Raw genomic sequence first — 23,593 nt, 5'->3', positions numbered from 1 at the left:
TCAGCAGCCCTGAGCACCTCCCGAGAGCCCTCTTAGGAGCCTTTTCGGCTAACAACTTGGGTGAAAGGCAGCACCTTGGGTGACAGCTGGCACCCTCGTTAACAAGGAGGGCGAGAAAATCCCGCCCAGGTAGAAAGGAAGTGGCATGGCCTTTTGGGGGATGGGGTGGGGGGGGGCATGCCAGCAGGCACTCTCCTGACACAGGGTGCTAGGGCGTTGGGATGGTGTAGTTGGGGCAGAGCCTGCCCCAGCATTGCTGCATGACCCTAAAACAGCACCCCACCATCCTTGAGGTTCAAGTTCTGCCCAGTGAGGAGGTGGATGTGTGTATGGGGGTCCGGTCTCAGCACGTGGCTGACTGGGGGACCTGCCTGCCTAAAACCCTCCCAGAGCTCCTTGCTATCCTCAGGGCCCAGTCCCTCGGCCGCTCCTCCCAGCATCGCATCGTATCTGCAGCCTCTTTTTGCACCCTCGTCATCAGGTGTCCGGTGCTGCAGCCGCCTTGCCCAGATCAGGCCTCTGCTGATCCTGCCCTGACGCCATCTCCCTGGGCCTCCTCCTTGGAAACTTGTGCAAAGAGCTACAGCCACTCCATGGCCAGAGGGTGGACACACCGAGATTCAGACACACTATACATTTTTACACTGATCATTTTCTGTCTGATCTGGTCCATTTAAAAAAAAAATTTATTTTATTGAAGTATAGTTGACTTACAATGTTGTGTTAATTTCCTCTGTAGAGCAAAGTGACCCAGATATCCAGATGAATATATATATATATATATATATATATAGCATGGTAGGGTATATATATATATAGCTCAGACGGTAAAGCATCTGCCTGCAATGCAGGAGACCCAGGTTCGATCTGTGGGTCAGGAGGCTCCCCTGGGGAAGGAAATGGCATATATATATTTTTGCACCATGGTCTGTCACAGAACATTGATTATAGGTCCCTGTGCTACAGGGTATGGCCTTTTGTTTCTCCATCCCAGATCTAATTTCTTCTGTTACTCCAAGTTCCCATCCCCTCCCTCCCCACCCCCACACACAAGGCTGTTCTCTGTATCTGTGAGTGTGTTTCTGTTTCATACATCTGTTGGTTTGTAGCGTATTTTAGATTCCACAAATAGGTGATATCATGACGTCCCCTTTCCCTGTCTGATTTACTTCACTTACTATATAATCTCTAGGTCTATCCATGTTGCTGCAAATTACATTATTTCATTATTTTTGATGGCTGAGTAGTACTCCACTATATATATTCTTCCCAGGTGGTGCTCATGGCAAAGAAACTGCCTGTCAAGTGCAAGAGATGTAAGAGACACGAGTTTAATCCCTGAGATGGGAAGAGCCCCTGAGGAGGGCTTGGCAACCCACTCTAGTACTCTTCCCTGGAGAAGCCCAGAGGAGCCTGGCGGGCTACTGTCCACAGGGTTGCACAGAGCTGGACGCGACTGAAGCAACTTAGCAGGCGCGCATGTGTGCGTGTGTGTGTGCGCACATGTGTGCGTGTGTGTGTGCGCGTGTGTGTGTGTATTTTCTTTATCTGTTCATCTGTTGATGGACATTCAGGTTGTTTCTATGTCTTGGCTATTGTAACGTTTCCCTTTTTTGAACCATCAGACTGGAAATAGATCCCATCTATATTCTAATCTTGATGATTCCAGAATCCCCCACTAGCACTGAGTAATCAGTGTTTAGTATTTATGTGGAATGTTAACAGTTATTAATAAGTAAATGCTTAGTTTGTGAATGCATGGACAGAAGGCTGGTGAGATGAGTGGGTGGGTGAAGGGTGGGGACGGGCGGTGGGAAAAGAGCAGTGAGACATTTCCTCGCATTTATGTGCGTGGATAACACATGTAATATAAGGATGACAGACGGATGCCTGGCAGAACCATGGATGCCCAAGTCACTCAGGGGATAGATTGCTGGTGGGGGTGGATGACTGGATGGGGAGGTGGACTACAGGGTGGATGGCGGATGCAGACTGTGTGTGGGTGGGAAGCCGGTGCCCAGATAACAGCTGGCTGGGCGCTGGAAGCACGGCAGGCACTGGTGCCGGTGGTCAGAAGCTGGTGGATGGTGGATGCGTCTGTAGTGGTAGTTAAGTAATGAGGCGTGGATAGACTGACAGATGGAGGGCAGGTGAACTTGGACACTAACTTGGGACTGACTGATACTGAAAAAATCTACAGATAGTGCATTATAAGCAATAAGTGGTGAGTGGTGGATGCTTTTCAGTACCTGAGTCGTGGGATTGTGGATGGATGGAGGATAAATAGGCGGTGCTTGTGAAGGATCTAGCCACAGAGAATGGATGGCTAGATGGTATCAATAGATACGTGTGAATGGAATCATGAGTGATGGATGGACCGTGAATGGTGGAGAAGTGAATGCTGGCTGAATGGTGCGTGGACGGCCGGTAAACGCATGGTTGCTGGTCAGCAGATCATGGGTGCGTGCCTTGGACACGTACATGGGAGGCGGAGAGTGGGTAGAGAGATGTCGAGTAGGTGAGAATGAACGGTGGCTGAATGACAGAGACATCTCGCAATACAGATGCGTGAAAGGCGAACGGTGGATGGGAAGACGGTGAGAGATCGCAGATGGATGGTCGGTGGCCAGCAGCGCATTATAAACCGAGGGTTTAATGTACGCAGGGAGGAAGCTTGGTGGATGCCAAACGGATGCTGAATGCATGATGAATGACGATGATCTTGGGTGAGTGGGGGCGAATGAATGGGGGCGCGCAGATAGTCACTGCGTGGTTTGTAGTGCTGGATGGATCTCAGTGCTGTCTCTCTGCTCTGTCCCCAGCATCTAAGATACTGCTTGGTGGATAGAGGGCACTCGATGAATTCTTCTAGGGTGGATGAATACGGAGAGATGGCAGATGATACACGTATGGGCTTTGAGTGAATAATGAGTTACGGCTGGATGGTGTATGGATGGATAGAGGATACTGTGAGAGGGGCAATGAAAGGCTACATGGCGGGTGAACAGGGATGAGAAGTGGGTGGATGGTAGATGCCGGCTCATAGACACATGAACGGGTTAGGGATGGGGCGTGACTGGTGACTGAACTGTGGATGATGAACTGTGACTCAGTGGTCAAGAATCCGCCCGCCAATGCCAGAGTTTGATCCCTGGGTCGGGACAATCCCCTCAAGAAGGAAATGGCAACCCACTCCAGTATTCTTGTCTGGGAAATCCCATGGACAGAGGGGCCTAGCAGACTATAGTTCAAAGGATCGAAAAAAGTCAGACAGGATTAGTGACTAAACAACAACAAACTGTGACTGACTGGCTGGAGGCTAACGGGTGAGTGGTGGATGAATTCAGATAAATGGCCAGTAGCGGTAGATTAGTGACTGAGAACCAGATATGTGGTGAACGAATAATTCATCCATGGATGGATAGACTGTTGTTGAATACTGATGGAAAGCTGTAGGACAGTCGATGCTGGTGGAGAGATGGATAGTGAATTAGCATAGGACTGAAGGGTACTTTCACAGTGTACCGACGCTTGGTAAACGGTGGGTGTGGTGGTGAATGGATGGAGGCATCCTGTTGTTGCTCAGTCACTCAGTCATGTCCGACTCTGCGACCCCACGGTCTGCAGCACGCCTGGCTCCCCTGTCCTTCACCATCTCCTGGAGCTTGCTCAAACTCATGGCCATCGAGTCACTGATGCCATCCAACCAGCTCATCCTCTGTCATCCCCTCCTCCTGCCTTCAACCTTCCCCAGCATCAGGGTCTTTTCACCTGAGTCAGTTCTTCCCATCAGGTGGCCAAAGTATTGGAGTTTCAGCTTTAGCATCAGTCCTTCCAGTGAATATTCAGGACTTATTTCCTTTAGGATTGACTGGTTGGATTTCCTTGCGGTCCAAGGGACTCTCAGGAGTCTTCTCCAAAAAAAAAAAAAAAAAGTCTTCTCCAACACTACAGTTCAAAAGCATCAATTCTTTGGCACTCAGCCTTTTTTATGGTCCAGCTCTTATATCCATATATCAGTTCAGTTCAGTCGCTCAGTCGTGTCCGACTCTCCGCGACCCCATGAATCACAGCACGCCAGGCCTCCCTGTCCATCACCAACTCCCGGAGTACACTCAAACTCATGTCCACAGAGTCGGTGATGCCATCCAGCCATCTCATTCTCCGTCGTCCCCTTCTCCTCCCGCCCCCAACCTTTCCCAGCATCAGAGTCTTTTCCAGTGAGTCAACTCGTCTCATGAGGTGGCCAAAGTATTGGAGTTTCAGCTTTAGCATCAGTCCCTCCAATGAACATCCAGGATTGATCTCCTTTAGAATGGACTGGTTGGATCTCCTTGCAGTATAAGGGACTCTCAAGAGTCTTCTCCAGCACCACAGTTCAAAAGCATTGATTCTTCGGTGATCAGCCCTCTTCACAGTCCAACTCTCACATCCATACATGACCATGGGAAAAACCATTGCCTTGACTAGACGGACCTTGGTCGGCAAAGTAATGTCTCTGCTTTTTAATATACTATCAAGGTTGGTCATAACTTTCCTTCCAAGGAGCAAGCGTCTTTTAATTTCATGGCTGCAATCAGCATCTGCAGTGATTTTGGAGCCCAAAAAAACAAAGTCTGACACTGTTTCCACTGTTTTTCCATCTATTTCCCATGAAGTGATGGGACCAGATGCCATGATCTTTGTTTTCTGAATGTTGAGCTTCAAGCCAACCTTTTCACTCTCCTCTTTCACTTTCATCAAGAGGCTTTTAAGTTCCTCTTCACTTTCTGCCATAAGGGTAGTGTCATCTGCATATCTGAGGTTATTGATATTTCTCCCAGCAATCTTGATTCCAGCTTGTGCTTCTTCCAGCCCAGCGTTCCTCATGATGTACTCTGCATATAAGTTAAATAAGCAAGGTGACAATATACAACCTTGACGCACTCCTTTTCCTATTTGGAACCAGTCTGTTGTTCCATGACCGGTTCTAACTGTTGCTTCCTGACCTGCATACAGGTTTCTCAAGAGGCAGGTCAGGTGGTCTGGGATTCCCATCTCTTTCAGAATGTTCCACAGTTTATTGTGATCCACACAGTCAAAGGCTTTGGCATAGTCAATGAAGCAGAAATAGATGTTTTTCTGAAACTCTCTTGCTTTCTCCATGATCCAGCGGATGTTGGTAATTTGATCTCTGGTGCCTCTGCCTTTTCTAAAACCTGCTTGAACATCTGGGAGTTCACGGTTTACATACTGCTGAAGCCTGGCTTGGAGAATTTTGAGCATGACTTTACTAGCGTGTGAGATGAGTGCAATTGTGCGGTAGTTTGAGCATTCTTTGGCATTGCCTTTCTTTGGGATTGGAATGAAGACTGACCTCTTCCAGTCCTGTGGCCACTGCTGAGTTTTCCAAATCTGCTGGCATATTGAGTGCAGCACTTTCACAGCATCATCTTTCAAGACTTGAAATAGCTCAACTGGAATTCCATCACCACCACTAGCTTTGTTCGTAGTGATGCTTTCTAAGGCCCACTTGACTTCACATTCCAAGATGTCTGGCTCTAGGTCAGTGATCACATTATCGTGACTATCTTGGTCGTGAAGATCTTTTTTGTACAGTTCTTCTGTGTATTCCTGCCACCTCTTCTTAATATCTTCTGCTTCTGTTAGGTCCATACCATTTCTGTCCTTTATCGAGCCCATCTTTGCATGAAAAGTTCCCTTGGAATCTCTAATTTTCTTGAAGAGGTCTCTTGTTTTTCCTATTCTGTTGTTTTCCTCTATTTCTTTGCATTGATCACTGAGGAAGGCTTTCTTATCTCTCCTTGCTATTCTTTGGAACTCTGCATTCAGATGCTTATATCTCTCCTTTTCTCCTTTGCTTTTCGCCTCTCTTCTTTTTACAGCTATTTGTAAGGCCTCCTCAGACAGCCATTTCGCTCTTTTGCATTTCTTTTCCATGGGGATGGTCTTGGTCCCTGTCTCCTGTACAATGTCACGAACCTCCGTCCAGAGTTCATCAGGCACTCTATCAATCAGATCTAGTCCCTTAAATCTATTTCTCACTTCCACTGCATAATCATAAGGGATTTGATTGAGGTCATATCTGAATGGTCTAGTGGTTTTCCCTACTTTCTCAATTTAAGTCTGAACTTCGCAATAAGGAGTTCATGATCTGAGCCACAGTCAGCTCCTGGTCTTGTTTTCGCTAACTGTATACAGCTTCTCCATCTTTGGTTGCAAAGAATATAATCAATCTGATTTCGGTGTTGACCATCTGGTGATGTCCATGTGTAGAGTCTTCTCTTGTGTTGTTGGAAGAGGGTGTTTGCTATGACCAGTGCATTCTCTTGACAAAACTCTATTAGCCTTTGCCCTGCTTCATTCCGTGCTCCAAGGCCAAATTTGCCAGTTACTCCAGGTGTTTCTTGACTTCCTACTTTTGCATTCCAGTCCCCTATAATGAAAAGGACATCTTTTTTGGGTGTTAGTTCTAAAAGGTCTTGTAGGTCTTCATAGAACCGATTAACTTCAGCTTCTTCAGCATTACTGGTTGGGGCATAGGCCTGGATTACTGTAATATTGAATGGTTTGCCTTGGAAACGAACAGAAATCATCCTGTCATTTTTAAGATTGCATCCAAGTACTGCATTTCGGACTCTTTTGTTTACCATGATGGCTACTCCATTTCTTCTAAGGGATTCTTGCCCACAGTAGTAGATATAATGGTCATCCGAGTTAAATTCACCCATTCCAGTCCATTTTAGTTCACTGATTCCTAGAATGTCGACATTCACTCTTGCCATCTCCTGTTTGACCACTTCCAATTTGCCTTGATTCATGGACCTAACATTCCAGGTTCCTATGCAATATTGCTCTTTACAGCACCGGACCTTGTTTCTATCATTGGTCACATCCACAACTGGGTATTGGTTTTGCTTTTGCTCCATCCCTTTATTCCTTCTATAGTTATTTCTCCACTGAGCTCCAGTAGCATACTGGGCACCTACCGACCTGGGGAATTCCTCATTCAGTATCCTATCATTTTGCCCTTTGTTACTGTTCACGGGGTTCTCAAGGCAAGTATACTGAAGTGGTTCGCCATTCCCTTCTCCAGGGGACCACATTCGGCTGTGGTCCATGTGATTAGATCAGCTAGTTTCCTGTGATTATGATTTCAGTTTGTCTGCCCTCTGATGCCCCCTCACAATACCTACCGTCTTATTTGGGTTTCTCTTACCTTGGTCGTGGAAAATCTCTTCACAGCCGCTCCAGCAAAGTGCAGCTGCTGTACCTTACCTTGGACGAGGGGTATCTCCTCAAGGCCCCCCCTCCTGACCTTGAACGCGGAGTAGCTCCTCTCGGCCCTCCTGCGCCCGCGCAGCCACCGCCTGTTGGACGTGGGGTAGCTCCTCTCGGCCGCCGGCCCTGGCCTCAGGCGTGGGGTAGCTCCTCACGGCCGCACCTCTTTGCGTGGCTCGTTGCGCCCGGGCCGGCGTCTCTCGCATATCCATATATAACTACTGGAAAAAACATAGCTTTGACTATATAGACCTTTGTCAGCAAGGTAATGTTTTTTAATATGGTGTCTAGGTTTGTCATAGTTTCTCTTCCAAGGAGCAAGCACCTTTTAATTTCACAGCTGCAGTTACCATCTGCAGTGATTTTGGAGCCCAAGAAAGTAAAGTCTGTCACTGTTTCCATTGTTTCCCCATCTATTTGCCATGAAGTGATGGGACTGGATCCATGATCTTAGTTTTTGGAATGCTGAGTTTTAAACCAGCTTTTTCACTCTTTCACCTTTATCAAGAGACTCTTTAGTTCCTCTTTGTTTTCTGCCATAACAGTGGTGTCATCTGCATATCTGAGGTTATTGATATTTCTCCCTGCAATCTTGATTCCAGCTTGTGCTTCAACCAGCCCAGCATTTCACGTGATGTACACTGCATATAAGTTAAATAAGCAGGGTGACAATATACAGCCTTAATGTACTCCTTACACAATTTTGAACCAGTCTGAACTAAAGTGGACTGGAATGGGCAAATTTAATTCAGATGACCATTATATCTACTACTGTGGGCAAGAATCCCTTAGAAGAAATGGAGTAGCTATCACAGTCAACAAAAGAGTCTGAAATGTGGTACTTGGGTGAAGTCTCAAGAAATAACAGAATGATCTTGTTTCGTTTCCAAGGCAAACCATTCAATACAAGTCTACGCACCAACCACTAATGCCGAAGAAGCTGAAGTTGAATGGTTCTGTGAAGACCTATAAGACCTTCTAGAACTAACAGCAAAAAAAGAGCTGTCCTCTTCATCATAGGGAACTGGAATGCAAAAGTAGGAAGTCAAGAGATACCTGGAGTAACAGGCAAGTTTGGTCTTGGAGTACAACATGAAGCAGGGGAAAGGCTAACAGAGCTTTGCCAAGAGAACGCACTGGTCATAGCAAACACCCTCTTCCAACTGCACAAGAGAAGACTCTACACATGGACATCACCAGATGGTCAGTGCTGAAATCAGATTGATTATATTCTTTGCAGCCAAACATGGAGAAGCTCTATACAGTCAGCAAAAACAAGACCAGGAGCTGACTGTGGCCCAGATCATGAGCTACTTATTGCAAAATTCAGACTTAAATTGAAGAAAGTAGGGAAAACCACTAGTTCGTTCAGGTATGACCTAAATCAAATCTCTTACAGTGAAAGTGACAAATAGATTCAAGGGATTAGATCTGATAGAGTGCCTGAAGAACTTTGGACGGAGGTTCATAACATTATACAGGAGGCAGTGATCAAAACTATTCCCAAGAAAAAGAAATGCAAATAGGCAAAATGGTTGTTTGAGAAGGCCTTGCAAATAGCTGTGAAAAGAAGAGAAGTGAAAGGCAAAGGAGAAACGGAAAGATATACCCATTTGAATGGAGAGTTCCAAAGAATAACAAGGAGAGATAAGAAAGCCTTCCGCAGTGACCAATGCAAAGAAACAGAGGAAACCAATAGAATGGGAAAGACTAGAGATCTCCTCAAGAAAATTAGATACCAAGGGAACATTTTATGCAAAGATGGGTACAATAAAGAACAGAAACGGTATGGACCTAACAGAAGAGGTGGCAACAATACACAGAAGAACTTTACAAAAAAGATCTTCATGACCCAGGTAATCACGATGGTGTGATCACTCACCTAGAGCCAGACATCTTGGAATGTGAAGTTAAGTGGGCCTTAGGAAGCATCACTAAACAAAGCTAGTGGAAGTGATGGAATTCCAGTTGAGCTATTTCAAATCCTAAAAGATGATGCTGTGAAAGTGCTGCACTCAATATGTCAGCAAATGTGGAAAACTCAGCAGTGGCCGCAGGACTGGAAAAGTTCAGTTTTCATTCCAATCCCAAAGAAAGGCAATGCCAAAGAATGCTCAAATTACCGCATGAATGCACTCATCTCACACGCTAGCAAAGTAATGGTCAAAATTCTCCAACCTAGAGTTAAACAGTACATGAACTGAGAACTTCCAGATGTTCAAGCTGGATTTAGAAAAGGCAGAGGAACCAGAGATCAAATTGCCAACATCTGTTGGATCATAGAAAAAGCAAGAGAATTCCAGAAAAGCATCCAGTTCTGTTTCACTGACTATGCTAAGGCCTTTGACTGTGTGGATCACAGCAGACTGTGGATGGACGCATGGTAGATGGGACTTGCATGGCGGAAGTTCGGTGGTGGGTTGTATGGGACAGTCGTTGGTTTATCGGTGGTGGGGGATGCATGGCAGATGGCTGAGTTTGGCTGGTGGCTGGATGATGATTGGATGGCAGAAGAGACATGAATAGATGGGCACAGTAGCTGACGGTGCCTGGGGAAGCGGATGCTGAATGGTGGATTGTGGGTGTGGGCTGGGTGCTGGATAGACGATGCTGCGTGTGAGGTGCGGATGGTGGAAGGCTGCGTGGACCAACAGGTGTGCATCCTGGCCTCAGGTGTCAGGTATACACGCCAGGCTGAATGAGACTGATTGTCCCTTTGGGGGCATGGAATCAGGGATGAAGAGGGGACTGGCGTGGTGACACGCTCCCTCCTCACACACACTGGCCCTCACACGGTGTGGCCCTTGGCCCTTCACTCCCCCTTCCAACTGGAGGCTGTCCTCGCTCTGATGTATCTAGTCGCCCTGAATTCCTGAACCTCAAACTTGAGGCTGTGTGCCTCCAGTGACCAGGATCAGGTTCTGGGGGGCTGCGGTTTTGGCAAGGGGGGAGATGGGGCGGGGGTGCTACCTGGGAGCTGGACCTGGGAGCGCGAGTGTGGACGAGGGGCCCGGCGAGGGAGCGCCTGTGGGCGGAGAGCGCGCGGGAGGAAGGCGGCGAGCCAGCCAGGGCGGGCGGCCCGGCGAGCGGCGAGCAGACTGTGCCGCCCCGCGCGAGCACCCGCCGGCGGTGAGTGTGCGCCAGCCACGGGGCGCGCCCCCTGCCCACCCTCGCCCCCGGTGAGCCCGCGGCGTCTGGGAGAGCAGGAAGGGGCGAGGGGTGGGTTTGAGTCGGCGCTCCCTGCAGAAGGGGAGGTGTGGGGACCGCAGCCAGCCCTGGGCTGCCGGACGCCGGGCTCCGGACTCACGCAGCGTCTCTGCGGGCTGGCCTGCCACACCTGGCCGCCGCTGCAGGTGTGGGTGGCCGGGCCTCCGCTGCGGGGATGCCCCTCGGGCAGGGGCCCCTGGTGCCAGGCTGCGGGGAGGCAGCCCTCCGGCGTCTGCCCGCCGCCCGCCGTCCCCTCTTCGGTGGTCTCTCTGAATCTCGCCCTCTGGTTCTGTCATCCCTGCGTCCTCTCCGTGGCCCGCGCGTTTCTTTCTGCGTCTCCCTCCCGTCTTTCTCGCATCTGTCTGGATCTCTGAGTCCACTTTCCTGGGCCTGGTCCTGGCTGCCCTGGGGTCCAGTTGAGCTTCTGGGATCCTGGGGTGGAGTCCCAGGAAGGGGTGACCCAGAGCCTCGGGCCTGGGGGAGGGCTCTCGCGTGCTCGGGTGGGTATGTTGGCTGCTCACTGCCCGGGAGGCCCGGTGCTGCACGTGGCCCACCCCCACCCCCAGAATCTCTGGGTCCCAGCGGGACCTGAGCTGACCGAGCTGGGTTTTGGTCAAAGGAGCTCATTTTCTGGGCTAGCTGTCCCCTACCTTTTGCTGGGTGTGCACAGCACCCTTCCCCCACGACCAGCAGGGCATCAGGAGCCTTGCAGCCAGCCCGTCAGTGCCCTCCCTCTGCCCGGTGTCCTCCCAGCACTCCTGCCCCTTGTCGGAGGCCTCCTGCGGCCTCCCAGCCGGTGCCCAAGTTAGCTGCCTGCCCGCCAGACCCAGCCCAGCCTGGTGCTGGTGGAGCGTCTGAGTCTGGTGCCCAGCAGTCCTGGCAGGGTCCCTCTTCCCAGAGCTCTTGCTGTGTGGTATCTGGCCGGGCTCCCTGGTGCTTGGGCCTGGCCTGAGGGGACTTGGCCACAGGCAGACAGGGGGTCAGCCTCCCTTCAGCTGTGGGGGTTGAGGGCGGGGCCTTGGGTGTGTGTGTGGGCGTCTGTTCTCTGGGAGGAGTGGACCCTCCTGCTGCAGCCTAGGGCCCCCAACGTGGGGCCTGTCCAGCGCCCCCCTGATGGCGGGCAGCCACAGCGGTGGAGACCCAGCCTGGGTGGTGGGTGCGGGCTGGGGCGGCCTGGGGCTTCCGGGAGTGGACAGGCCCTAACACGCACCCCGCTTCTGCTTCTTGTCTTTGTACAGCCGGACGGCAGCCGCAGCATGAGTGGCCCCCAGCCTGCCGCGCCCGAGCTGGGCCCAGACGAGGAGGCCGGAGACCCAGCAGCAGAGGTATGTGTGCGGCTGGGGCCCTGCCGTCTGCCGCTCTCAAGCCCTGGCCTGAGACAGCACGTGCCTCAGTTCACCCATCCGGGTCGGGGAGGCGGTTGCCCCTCCGCAGGAGTCTGACACGCACAGTCTTTGAAGGCCCAGCTCTCCAGACTCAGAGAGCACCCCAGCCAGTCCTGGGGAGCCCAGGGCCTGTGCCCAGGTCAGTCTGCTCTCTGCTGGGTGAGGCCATGCCGGGGTCTCCTGCTCTCACCTCAGCTTCTCCAGGAGGTGTTGATGGAGCTGACAAGGGAGGTCCTTGCCCAAGAGGCCCAGGCCTGCCGCTCTGAGTCTGGAGTTGGATTTTTCTCCTTGTTGGGGCCAGTGGGCCACTGAGAGGGGCCAGCCCAGAGCTGCATGAGTGCTGGTCTGGGGCCTGGGGCTGCCCTCCTGGTTCGGGGGGGGCAGATGGAGAGGGTGGAAATCAAACTCCACTGGCCCAGATCTTCCCGCACCATCTGGGCAGAGGAGCGACCCTCGGTGGGGCCCTGCAGGGCTTCTGGGAGGAGGGCAAGAAGGAGACTGGCAGGGTGTGTGGCGGGGAGAGGGGTGGTGGGGGTGGGGAGGAGCCCCTGGACAGGCAAGACCAGCAGGGGGCCCAGGAGATTCAGTCCCTGGGCCATGGTGGGGTCGCTGGTCTTGTCCCTCTGATCCCACAGAAGTCCCAACCTAGTGACACACTTCAGGATCTCTGCGGTACTTTGTTCAAAGGCTGTTCAGACAGTGCCCTGAAATACGTGTTCAGATGGTTCCGTTTTTTGGGGGGTAGGGGCGGGGAGGTGCAAAGGCCATTTAGCAAAGTGCTGCCAGCCATGTGCCTGCTCTTCCCCGCCTCGACACGCCTTTGGGGAAGGCAGAGTTCACAAGCAGCTGGGTAAGAGGTTGGGGAATAGCCCGACCAACCGGAGCAAAGGCACAGAGGTGGGTTGGCACAGGAGAGCCAGGGCTGCAGGTCTGTGAGCAGCATGGGGCGCCTCGGGGCCTCTACCTTGGAAGACCCTGAATGGGAGGCGGAGATGCCGAGGGCTCCAGGAGGGCTTGGGGAGGCAGCTCCCGCAGGCTCTTGTGGGCACTGAACAATGAGCCCAGAGAAGTTGCTCTGGTTGCTATGGCAACAGCTTCCCAGCTCCCCTGAGCTGGGAGGAGGCCAAGGGCCCAGAGAGACCCCAGGAAGGGGCCGGGCCGGATGCAGGAGGCTGCCTGCTGGGGAGGCACAGATGCCCTCCCTGAGCTTGCTCACCATGTGACCTTGGCCTTTCCCATCACAGGCCCTTCTGTGAAACAGGCCTGAGGGCTGAGCCCAGGTGGGTTCTGTGTGGCCCGGGTGCTGAGCGCCCCAGCTCCAGGGGTGGGAGGGGGAGGGCAGCAACCCTCTGGGGGATGTGCGCAAGAGCTCACCTGGCCCTGGAGACTGGGCAGGTTAGGGACCCCCGTTCTCCCCGTGGACAATGCAGGACAGGCGTGGCAGGCCGTGGAGAGCTCAGGCCTGCCAGGCCGTGGAGAGCTCAGGCCTGCCATTGCTTTGATCCCCTGCCCACCCCCCTTGCAGGCTATGGTGGGTGCCCGGGAGAAGGACCCTCGGCTGGGCCAGCGACTGCCCTCGATTGTGGTGGAGCCCAGCGAGCTGGGTGCAGTGGAGAGCGGGGAGCTGCGTTGGCCTCCAGAGGGCGCCCATAGGGGGTCCGCCCAGAGTCAGGCTGCTGCTGGTGAGTGAGTGGCAGCCCGTAGGGGTCCCGAGAGAGGTCAGACGCCCGGTCCTACACCCCTCCAGCCGGCCCGCACCCCGCCCATCCACCTACCCCGTGAGCTTCTGCCACCCGGGCACCACCTGGCCTGGCCTTCCCTGCCGCCCTCCCCACCATCTGCACAGGCGTCCCCCTCGTCCAGGTGCGGCCCCGGGCCTGGCTCACAGGTGCGCCCTTGCTCTCACCTCTCAGCACTCAGTCCCGGCCCCTGTCCCCTCGCGCTCACGGTTCATCACCTTTGGGGCAGCTGTGCATTGCCCACTAGAGCCTGGAAGGGGCAAGGGTGTGGGCTCAAGGCGGGGTGGGTGCGGTGCAGAAGCTGCTGGCAGGCTTCTGTCCTGGTGTGGGTGCCCTGGTTAAGGCCAAGGGGCTGCCAGGGCCAGGGAAGTTTCTGGGAGGAGGATGTGTGGGCAGGAGCGGGACCAGCCAGGAGCCAGTCTGACGCGTGGGAGAAGCAGCCGGCCGGGCCCCAGGGAGGGTGCACAAAGGGTGAACCAGGTCTGGGCAGCTTTGTGCCCTGAGCCCCCGAGGGGTCAGTCCGGGGGGATTCGGCCTCAGATGGGGCTGCTCCTCCCTGCCTGCCCTCTTCTCCTCCAACATCGGCTCCCGCACCCCCTGCAGCCCTCATGGTCCGCTGCTGTCGGAGCTTGGGCCCAGAGGAGCTTGACTGCACCTTAACCACCACCTCTCCTGAAAGTCCCCTCAACCTCTGGCGGGTCTGCCCGGGGCCTGCCCCTTGGGTAATCACGGAGACCTCAGCTCTGGGGAGGACCCCAGGTCTCCGCCCAGTCGGCCACCCCCAAACTGGTGGCCGTCCGGGGTGGGCCAAGGTTCTCCTGCTCCCGGAGCTTGGCCTTGCCCTTCCCCCACACCGGGAGCCATGCACGCAGTGACCCCTCCGCCCCCTCACCGGCGGGGAGCTTGTGGCCTGCCCACCCTCACACCTCTCCTGGCAGACCGGTCAGAAATGCACGCCCCACCGACACGGAGGCCTGCATGTTTCCTCAGCCCCCTCACCACGTCCGCCTGGAGCACGGGGGGAGGCTCCAGCTGACACTGACGGCGAGCGTGCCAGCTCCGCGGCCAGGCCCCCTGCGCCCGGCCGGTAGGACAAGGACCTGCCGGATCCTGCCGTTCCCGGGCTCTGACAGCTGAGAGGGGGCCTCCGCCCTGGAGGAGCTGGGCTGACGCTTCGAGAGGCCGGGGCCTGCCCGAGCGCCCAGTGGGCACAGCCAACCACCACCTCTCCTGCCTCACCAGGTCCACCAGCACCGCCCCCCGACTCTCTCCCCGCCGCGGCCCAGGGTTTGGATCACACCCTTCCTGCTTCTCTGGAGGGAAGCACAAATAAAGGCTCTTCCTGGTGGTCAGTGGGCACACTGGGTGGGGATTCCAGGGACTGAGGACAGTTTGAGTCCTGCCAGTGGCCTTCCAGGAGAGGATCTCTGCTCAGAGCCCAGGCTGACCAGACCAGAGTGACCACTGGGTGTCCCACACTGGACGTGGGGATGGTTGGTGTGGCTGTCATGTCTGCTCCTCTGGAGCCCTGCCGAGAACCTCCGCTCTGCTTCAGCCGAGGCTGAGACCAGCGTCCTCCAGGCAGCCTCCCCACCTCTCCTTGGGGCCTCCAGTCCTGGCTGGCCCCTGACAGCAGGACTCCTCTTGTCACCCCTTACCCACTCTGGGTGCAGCCAGAGACAGGAATGGTACATGGGTGGGGTGCACTGTCCCAACTTGAATCTTGCATAGTCCCATTGTACAGATGAGGAAACTGAGGTGTGAAGTGAGGTACCTGAGGCTAGTGCTGGCCTCAACTAGCACAGGACTCCTGAAGTTGGGAAGCCACCCACCCAGTCAGCCAGCCAGTCCATGCGGGAGACTGGGTAGCACCTCTTCCTGAGCCACGTGAGGGTCCTATCCCCCCGAGGGGTCCAGGGACATGGCTTCTTGGCTCTGCTGACTGGTCAGGGTGGACCTGGGGTGCAGGACCTGGGGCGCGGAAACCTGATCACTGCCTGGGTTCACTGTCCAGGTTTGCCACCCTCCCTCCCATCACCCCAACCTGGCCCCCTGCCCTTGGCCAGCCTGACAAAGCTCAGGGCCTGGCAGGGGGAGCCCTGAGTAAATGTTAGCTCAGTAAAACCACAGGCCCAGTGGGTGGTGCAAAGTCGGGGTTAGCATGGAGGAGGCAGAGGGAGACACAGGCCCCTCTGTTCTCTCCCGGAGGCCTTGCTAACCTCCAGGATGAATAAAGCACTTTCCAACCCTCCTGCCTTCTAAAAATAGCCCACCCCCCAAATGCAGGAGAGGTGGGAGGCGGAGGTGCAGAAATTTGCCTGGCAGCCCGCTTTAATTTTAAACCTATGGCCAGTATACGGGCCCAGGCTGGCTCCTCTTGGGGTGGGGGGTTAGGACGGTTGGGCTGTCCTTCAACGTCCCTCCCATCCTCCTTGGCCCTTCCTGTCGCCTCCGCAAGGGGGCAGGGGGCAGACATTTCACAGAAAGCCTTCCCAGGACTTGCGGACACGGGGGATTTGGGTTCAGGGCTCGAGCAAGCCGGGAGTCATTCCCAGGCGGGGGTTTCCGGGTGTGGAATGTGTGTGTGTGGCGGGGGATGGTGCTGAGATTTTATCCTCGCCCCTCCCGGGCAGGGTGTCACAGCGACTTTCTCGAGGTCACGCGGGTGATAAAGAGCCGGGCTGGGGCAGACTTCCCGGTGCGCCTGGGACCTAAGCGCCAGCGTGCCCGCAACGCCACCCTCCAGCTCACCACCGACCAGGGCAGATCTGGGGAAGAGACGCCGCCTCAACTGGGGGTCCCGGGACCCCGTCGTTCCCCGGAGCAGGGGAACGGGAGAGCCAGGCCCAGGGAGGAAGCCCGGTGGGGCGGAGCAGAGTAGCCTTACTCTGTGGGCCTGCCCTGTAGCGACCAGAGCGGGCTGAGTGCACGCGCACGGCGACTGACCCGCGAGAGGGAGTGGTAGGTGCAGGGGGCGGTGCCAGGCGTACGCCCCGCCCACCGGCAACAGTGCCTCCTCCTCCACGGCCCCGCCCACCGGCAGCCCCGCCCCGTCTCCACGGCCCCGCCCACCGGCAACAGTGCCTCCTCCTCCACGGCCCCGCCCACCGGCAGCCCCGCCCCGTCTCCACAGCCCCGCCCACCGGCAGGCCGGGCCAGGGACACCTAAGCAACGCAGCGTCGGGCTCGAGAGAGATCCAGGCTCGGAGACAGACACTGTCCCTTGCGCAGGCCCACAGACAGTGAGGGGCAGAGACCGGAGCCTCGGTGTCCTGTTCCCAGGCCGAGCTCTGTCCTGGGCCCCGCAGCAGTGAAGCTGGAATTGGAGCACTTTGGGCCCCTATAGTCAGCGTGCGGTAGCCTGGCTCCTCCCCAGGAGCCTCTAGGGCACGGGCAGGCCTCTGGTGGTGTGGTCCTTGTCCCTCTCTTTCCTGCTCCGGGCGCCAGGTGCTCTGCCGAGGTGAACCTTCTGGATCCCAACAGGAACCCCGTTTTATGGAGAATTAACCTGAGGCTGGGTGCTTCCCTGGTAATTCAGCTGGTGAATCTGCCTGCAATGCAGGAGACCCCAGTTCGAGTCCTGGGTGGGGAAGATCCCCTGGAGACCGGATAGGCCACCCACTCCAGATTTCTTGGGCTGACCTGGTGGCCCAGTCGGTAAAGAATCCACCTGCCACGCAGGAGACCTGGGTTCGCCCCTGTGTTGGGACGATCCCCTGGAAGAAGGCATGGCAACCGACTCCGGTATTCTTGCCTGGAGAATCCCCATGGACAGAGGAGTCTGGTGGGCTACAGTCCATGGGGTCGGTCGCAAAAGAGTTGGACTTAGCAACTGAACAACGACGACGACCTGCGGCTGACTCAGGATCACCTCTCCGAAGGCGGTGCAGCCCAGCATGAGGCAGCAGGACTTGCTCTCATCGCGGGTCCCCAGCTGTGCGCCCTTTTCCAACTGCCCCCTCCGCCCAGCCTTCTCCTGACCCAGGCCAGAACAGCCCTGTGCCCAAGGCTCCTCTGAGACAAGGCTGGGACTTTTCTGAAGGGATTTTACTGAGAAAGTTGGGGAAAACCACCTGGAAATAGGACACAAGAAATATCCCAGCCTCATGCTGAAAATGGGCACAGGTTTGGGCAGGGGTGGGGTGCAGCTGGGAGCTGGGAGCTCTGGGAGAAACCACCCCCCAATCCTGGGATCTGAAGTGGAAGCGACCCACAACGGGAGGTCCCAGCACCCGGATGAGCCTCGTTGAGCTGGAGAATGGGAGGGGCTGGTGGAGGACCTTCCAGTGCCCACCCCTGGCCCCATGGGAAGACCCAGTCCTCAGAGGCAGAGACCTGGACTTGCCTGCCATTAGCAGGTTCCTGTGCCTTTCTGAGCTGGTGACCCGGTGCAACATGGGTGGGGACCAGCTACGTCACAAAGTCCCAGGGCTCCCACCAAAGAGCCCTGGGTGGTCTCCTCAAGGACCCCTCCTTCTGTCAAGAGTCGTGCGTGGCCCTCTGATCTGTTAGCCTCTGACCATCAGAGAGACACATGGGTCAGGAAGCCAGCAGGCAGGCCGGCCTGAGCTGGGGGACGGCTCACCCAAGTAACCGGTGCCCCACAGGCTTGAGCTGGGGCCCTGACGGCCTCACCTCACAGAGGGGACCCCAGGGCTCTAGGATCTAATGACTCAAGAGGAAACTAGAGCGCTTCCCGGAGGAGGTGCTGGTGGCTCCAGGGACAGCGTGGTCTGTCTGCAGCTGACAGCAAGCTGCCGCAGCATCTCGGGTGCCATCCAGTCTGCTGTGGGCTGGATTTTGTCCTCCAAACTTCCTTCTGTTGAAGTCTTAACTCCCAGGACCTCAGAGTGGGTTTGTATTTGGAGATGGGTCTTTAAAGAACCACGGGGTCGCAGAGAGCTGGACACGACTTAGGGACTGAACAACCACAAGTTAAAACGAACCCATTTTAGTGGGTCCTAGTCCAACATGGCCTTCTGGGAAGGGGCGGTTGGGACACAGACCCGCAGAACGATGACCGTGTGAAGACACGGGGAGGAGCCGGCCGCCCACAGCCCAGGAGAGAGGCCTCGGGAGAAAGCGGCCCTGCCCGCACCTTGATCTGGGACCGTGCGGCCCCAGAACTTCGAGGAAATGAATGTCTGCGTCGGCAGCCTTGGGATGGCCCACAGGCTTGCATCTGCTCTCTCCAGGATGCTATCTGGAGCACCTCTGCTGCTCTGCGCCACAGCCCTGTGGCTCCAGCCCGAGTGAACAGGCCTAGAGATGTCCTCCCTGGATATTCCCTGAGTTTTTTTTCCCTAGGATGCCAGCAGCGGAATCCCCCCAGGAAGGTGTGGGGCCTGCCTCTTCTGGGAAGTCTCAATGACCCTTCCCACTAAATGTCTTTAACTGGAGCCACCGTGGGGAAGTGGGCCGCGTGCTCGTGGCTGATCCGCGCCTTCCCTCGCGGGCTGACCCCTGCCATCCCTCCTCGTCCCTGAGTGCGATCCTGTCTGTCCTCTGGGGCCCTGTCCTTCTCCCAGCTCCTGATGGGAGGCTTACAATGGTCCTTGTGCTGTCGCGGTGTCCCTCCCCGCTCTCTGGTCCCCCATGTCTGCCCTCAGGGCTCTTAGCACCAGGCAGGGCACAGGGGCTCTCAAGATGAGCTTGGCAGGGCACAGGGCTGGTGCTGGCGACTCCGCCCTGGAGGGAAGGGTCTTTCTGGGCTTGGGCGCCGTGGGCTGGGTGCCCACTTCCAGCTGGTTGGCGCCTGCTCCTTCGGGCCTCAGTCTGACCACAGGAGGGACAGGCTGTCCCAGCCGTCCCCAGCAAGGTCAGCTCCCTACAGACCCCAGGGTGCTACCCCCTCAGCCTCTCCTTCACCCTGAGAAATTGTTGTTGTTTAGTCAATAAAGTTGTGTCCAACCCTTTTGCAACCCCAGGGACTATAGCCTGCCGGATTTCCCAGGCAAGAATACTGGAACGGGTTGCCATTTCCTTCTCCAGGGGATCTTTCTGAGCCGGGGATCGAACCCATGTCGCCCGCATTGGCAACTTTACCACTGAGCCACCTGGGAAGGAGAAATGGAATATTTCCTGCTGTATCAGTAAACAAGGGTGTCACGGTTGTCAGCAGTTGCAGCCTTCCAGTGTGAACCTGTGAGCCCTAAGCGGGCACAGAAGGGAGAAAAATACCTGCTGTCTAGCAACCAGCAGACTGCAGCCACCCCCGACGGCGAGTCCTGAGGAAAGGAAGTGCGTGCAGGATGTGAAGATGCAGAGGACCGGCCCTGACAGCTGAGGTGCAACGAAAGGAATGATTCAGTGACAGGCCCTTGCGTCTCCCCACACACAGGAGAGCGCCGAGGTCCGTGACCTGGGATGTCTGGTTTCCTTTAACAATGGTCTGTCAGTGCGAAAGCTTCACTATAACTAGTCCCCCGCTCCCTCGAGCAATTCTCTCAGGGTACTTGCGGTGCTGCCTCCCAGGCCTGAAGTCCTAAAATTTCGCACCGAATGGAACGCAACTCTCAACGTTTAGGCTGTGAATAGTTTTAAGCCGGCAGCCACCGGGGCCCCTGACCTGAGCCTGGGCTGGGCTCCGCACTGCTGCAGGAATCAAAGGTTGGAGTGATTGCCTCTGAGCGGGGCGGGGGCGGGGGAGGATGTCTGAAAGTGAAAGTGGGGCTCACGGTGGAGGGTGGGGCTGGGGGTGGGGCGGGGGCGCCGGCAGGGCCGCAGCTGGAAAGCCCCAGCGTGGGTCAGTCCCTCTGGCTGCTCCAGAGGCCCCATCGCCCGGGTCCCGCTCTGAGGGCCGGGCCCCGCCGGCTTCTCCTGGTGGCCCTGCTCTGCCTGGGGCCCAGCGTCTACTCACCCGGCAGGTAAGTCCACGCAGGTAGGGAAGGAGGGCCTCTGGGGTGTTATGGGCAGTAGGCGGGGATTCGAGGGCTTGAGGACAATTCCGGTTCTGCTAGTGGCCTTCCGGGCTAACGGCTTCAGCTTAGATCCCAGACCAGAATGCCAGCTCAAGTCACAGTGAACACACACACAGATAGGAAGCAGACAGTCAGGGACATGCAGACAGATGTAGACTCACAGACACAGCCACTCACAGACCCTCTGAGGCACACACACCGGGGACCCCACAGTCACAAAAGTGGCTGCTCGCGCATGGGCTGATGCGCCCACAGGAAATTGCTTATGTTTTCCTTGGGCACCTGCTGTGGTGGGACACTGGGTCAGGCTCACTCCCTGCCCTGAGGGGCTCCTGGCCAAGGGTAAGATGCCCCAGACCCTGGAACTGCCCCTCAGTCATGGGAGAAGACATGCACAGGTCAGGAACCAGGCGCAGAGCAGGAGGTCTTGACTGTGGTCTGGGGCTCAGGTGGTCAGGGAAGGCTTCTTGCAGGAGGAGCCACCTGTGCTGAGCCGTGAAGGAGTTGGCAGGTGGAGAAGGTGAGGGTGGGGTCACTGCTGGCAGAGAGAACAGTCTGTACAAAGGTGTGGAGGACACGTGAGTGTATCGGAGTGACCAGAGCCGGTGCGCGAGTGAGTGAGAGAGCGAGGAGAAGAAACCAGAGGGGCAGGGATGGCCTTGAATGCTGAGCTGAGGAAGCGTCTGGCTGCTCCTCGGGTGACGGCAGCGCGGGGTGGGGACAAGGGTTATGTTTTGTTGCTGTAGTAAGGGAAGCCTTTTTGAATTTGCTATTTATTTATTTATTTTTGGCTATGCTGGGTCTTCACTGCTGCACGGGCTTTTCTCTACTTGTGGCCAGTGGGGGCTACGCTCTAGTTGCGGAGGGCAGGCCTCTCTCATTTCAGCGGTTTCTTTTGTTGCGGAGCACGGGTTCTAGGCACACGGGCTTCTGTAGTTGCAGTTCGGGGCTCTGGAGCACAGGCTCAGTAGTTGGGGTGCAAGGGCTTAGTTGCCCCACAGCATGTGGGATCTTGCCGGATCAGGGATCGAACCCATATGTCTTGCACTGGCAGGTAGATTCTTTCCCACTGAGCCACCAGGAGAGCCTCAAGAGGGAAGGCTTTTAAGCCCCTTTTTGTTGTTGCTCAGCCGCTCAGTCGTGTCCGACTCTCCGCGACTCCATGGACCGCAGCACGCCAGGCCTCCCTGTCCATCACCATCTCCCGGAGCGTGCTCAAACTTATGTCCATTGAGTCGGTGATGCCATCCAGCCATCTCATCCTCTGTCGTCCCCTTCTCCTCCTGCCTTCAGTCTTTCCCAGCACCAGGGTCTTTTCTAATGAGTCGACTCTTTGCATCAGGTGGCCAAAGTATTGGAGCTTCAACTGCAGCATCAATCCTTCCCATAATTATTCAGGATTGATTTCCTTTAGGATTGACTAGTTTTGATCTCCTTACAGTCCAAGGGACTCAGAAGTCTTCTCCAACACCACAGTTCAAAAGCATCGATTCTTCGGCACTTAGCCTTTTTTGTGGTCCAACTCTCACATCCATACATGACTACTGGAAAAGTCATAGCTTTGAGTATACAGACATTTGTCAACAAAGTAATGTCTCTGCTTTTCAATATGCTGTCTAGGTTTGTCATAGCTTTTCTTCCAAGGACCAAGGGTTTTTTAATTACATGGCTACAGTCACCATCTGCAGTGATTTTGGAGCCCAAGAAAATAGTCTGTCACTGTTTCCATTGTCTCCCCATCTATTTGCCATGAAGTGATGGAACTGGATGGCACAATCTTCGTTTTTTGAATGCTGAGCTTTAAGCCAGCTTTTTCACTCTCTCTCACCTTCATCAAGAGGCTCTTCGGTTCCCTTCACTTTCCGCCACAAGGGCGGTGTCATCGGCGAAGCTGAGGTTGTTGACGTTTCTCCCGGCAATCTTGACTCCAGTTGTGCTTCCTCCAGCCCAGCGTTTCTCACGATGGACTCTGCTTAGAGGTTAAATAAGCAGGGTGACAATATACTGCTTTGATGTACTCCTTTCCTAATTTTGAATCAGTCCATTGTTCCATGTCCAGTTAAGAACTTTTTAAAAATAGGCTTTTCTGGAGTTTAAGAAAGTTATCTCTAAGCAGGTAATCACATCACCTCCAAATAATGACATTTTTATCAATTCCTTCCCAATATTTATACCTCTTATTCATTTTCTTGCCTTATTGACTTAACTAGTTCTTCTAGGCAAATGTTGAATACTCTGAGAGCACACATGCTTGTCTTCTTCCTTATTTCAGAAGAATCTTACCCGGCAGAGACAGGCTTTAAGGGGGGGTTTATATTTTGGCAAGATCCCCGACCCCTCTAAGGAGATGGATTCCAGGGGGTCTAGGAGGGAGTACAGTTAGGACCTGTGACCAGGTGATGGGGGGATGATGGGTGGGAGGTACCTCTGCCCCAGGTGGCCACTTTGAAGCTTTGAAGGATGGGATGATGGCCCAGGCCCTGGGGAGGCAGAAAGATTGGGACTGCGATGGGATACCAGGAAGGGGCTGCTATAGGAGGGCAGGCCTGGGAAAAGCAGGTGGAAGCTAGGGTGGAGATACCTGGTGGCGAGGGGAGCCCAGACCTGACTTGGTCACAGATAGGGGGTCCTCAGGTGGGAGCTTCCAGTAAGCATGGCTTCCGGGTGGTGTTCCCACTCCTGCTACTGGCCCCGCAGTGGGTACAATGCCCTGACCTGGAGAACACGGGCCTCAGGGTGCAGCCCAGGCTCCTGAAGCTCGGCTAAGGCCAAGGTGCAGGGGCCAGGGCCTCTGAACACTCAGGGCAACAGAACAGAGAGAAAGAGAGCCAGGAAGAGGCCCCATGGGTGGGGAGGCAGGCCCGGGGCAGGGGCCACACAGAGTCAGCAGGGAGTCTGCGGCCCAGAGGACACCAGCCTGATGCCCGAGAGGGCCCGCACAGGCAGGGGTGACCCTCACACTGAAGGCTCACTGCCCCCGCAGGCCGGCTCCAGGGAGACAGGGAGGGGTGGATGGACAGAGGTCCCCAGGCCAGTGAGGAGGCCCCATCACCACAGGGGG

At 55.4% G+C, this 23,593-nt stretch overlaps 1 protein-coding gene across 1 annotated transcript; it reads left to right on the top strand.

Moving 5' to 3' along the window:
- Nucleotides 1-10,363: 10,363 nt before the first annotated feature.
- On the top strand, nucleotides 10,364-15,021 carry LBHD2 (LBH domain containing 2). The gene is made up of 4 exons (XM_055417648.2): nucleotides 10,364-10,460; nucleotides 11,727-11,813; nucleotides 13,399-13,555; nucleotides 14,603-15,021. Exons 2-4 carry the CDS (start codon nucleotides 11,745-11,747, stop codon nucleotides 14,701-14,703), a joined length of 327 nt encoding a protein of 108 aa, XP_055273623.2. The 5' UTR covers nucleotides 10,364-10,460; nucleotides 11,727-11,744; the 3' UTR covers nucleotides 14,704-15,021.
- Nucleotides 15,022-23,593: the final 8,572 nt, after the last annotated feature.

This window comes from Moschus berezovskii, chromosome 21 (assembly GCF_049115385.1).
Source record: "Moschus berezovskii isolate FMDL1 chromosome 21, NW_MosBer_1.0, whole genome shotgun sequence".
Lineage (NCBI taxonomy): Eukaryota > Metazoa > Chordata > Mammalia > Artiodactyla > Moschidae > Moschus > Moschus berezovskii.
The sequence above is the reverse complement of the archived record's forward strand: the minus strand, read 5'-3'. Positions and strand labels throughout refer to the sequence as shown.

Coding starts and splice junctions, on each gene's coding strand:
- LBHD2 (XM_055417648.2), top strand. CDS start 11,745: ATGAGTGGCCCCCAGCCTGCCGCGCCCGAGCTGGGCCCAGACGAGGAG. Junction 11,814..13,398: donor CCGGAGACCCAGCAGCAGAG/GTATGTGTGCGG, acceptor CCCCCCTTGCAG/GCTATGGTGGGTGCCCGGGA. Junction 13,556..14,602: donor CCAGAGTCAGGCTGCTGCTG/GTGAGTGAGTGG, acceptor ATGTTTCCTCAG/CCCCCTCACCACGTCCGCCT.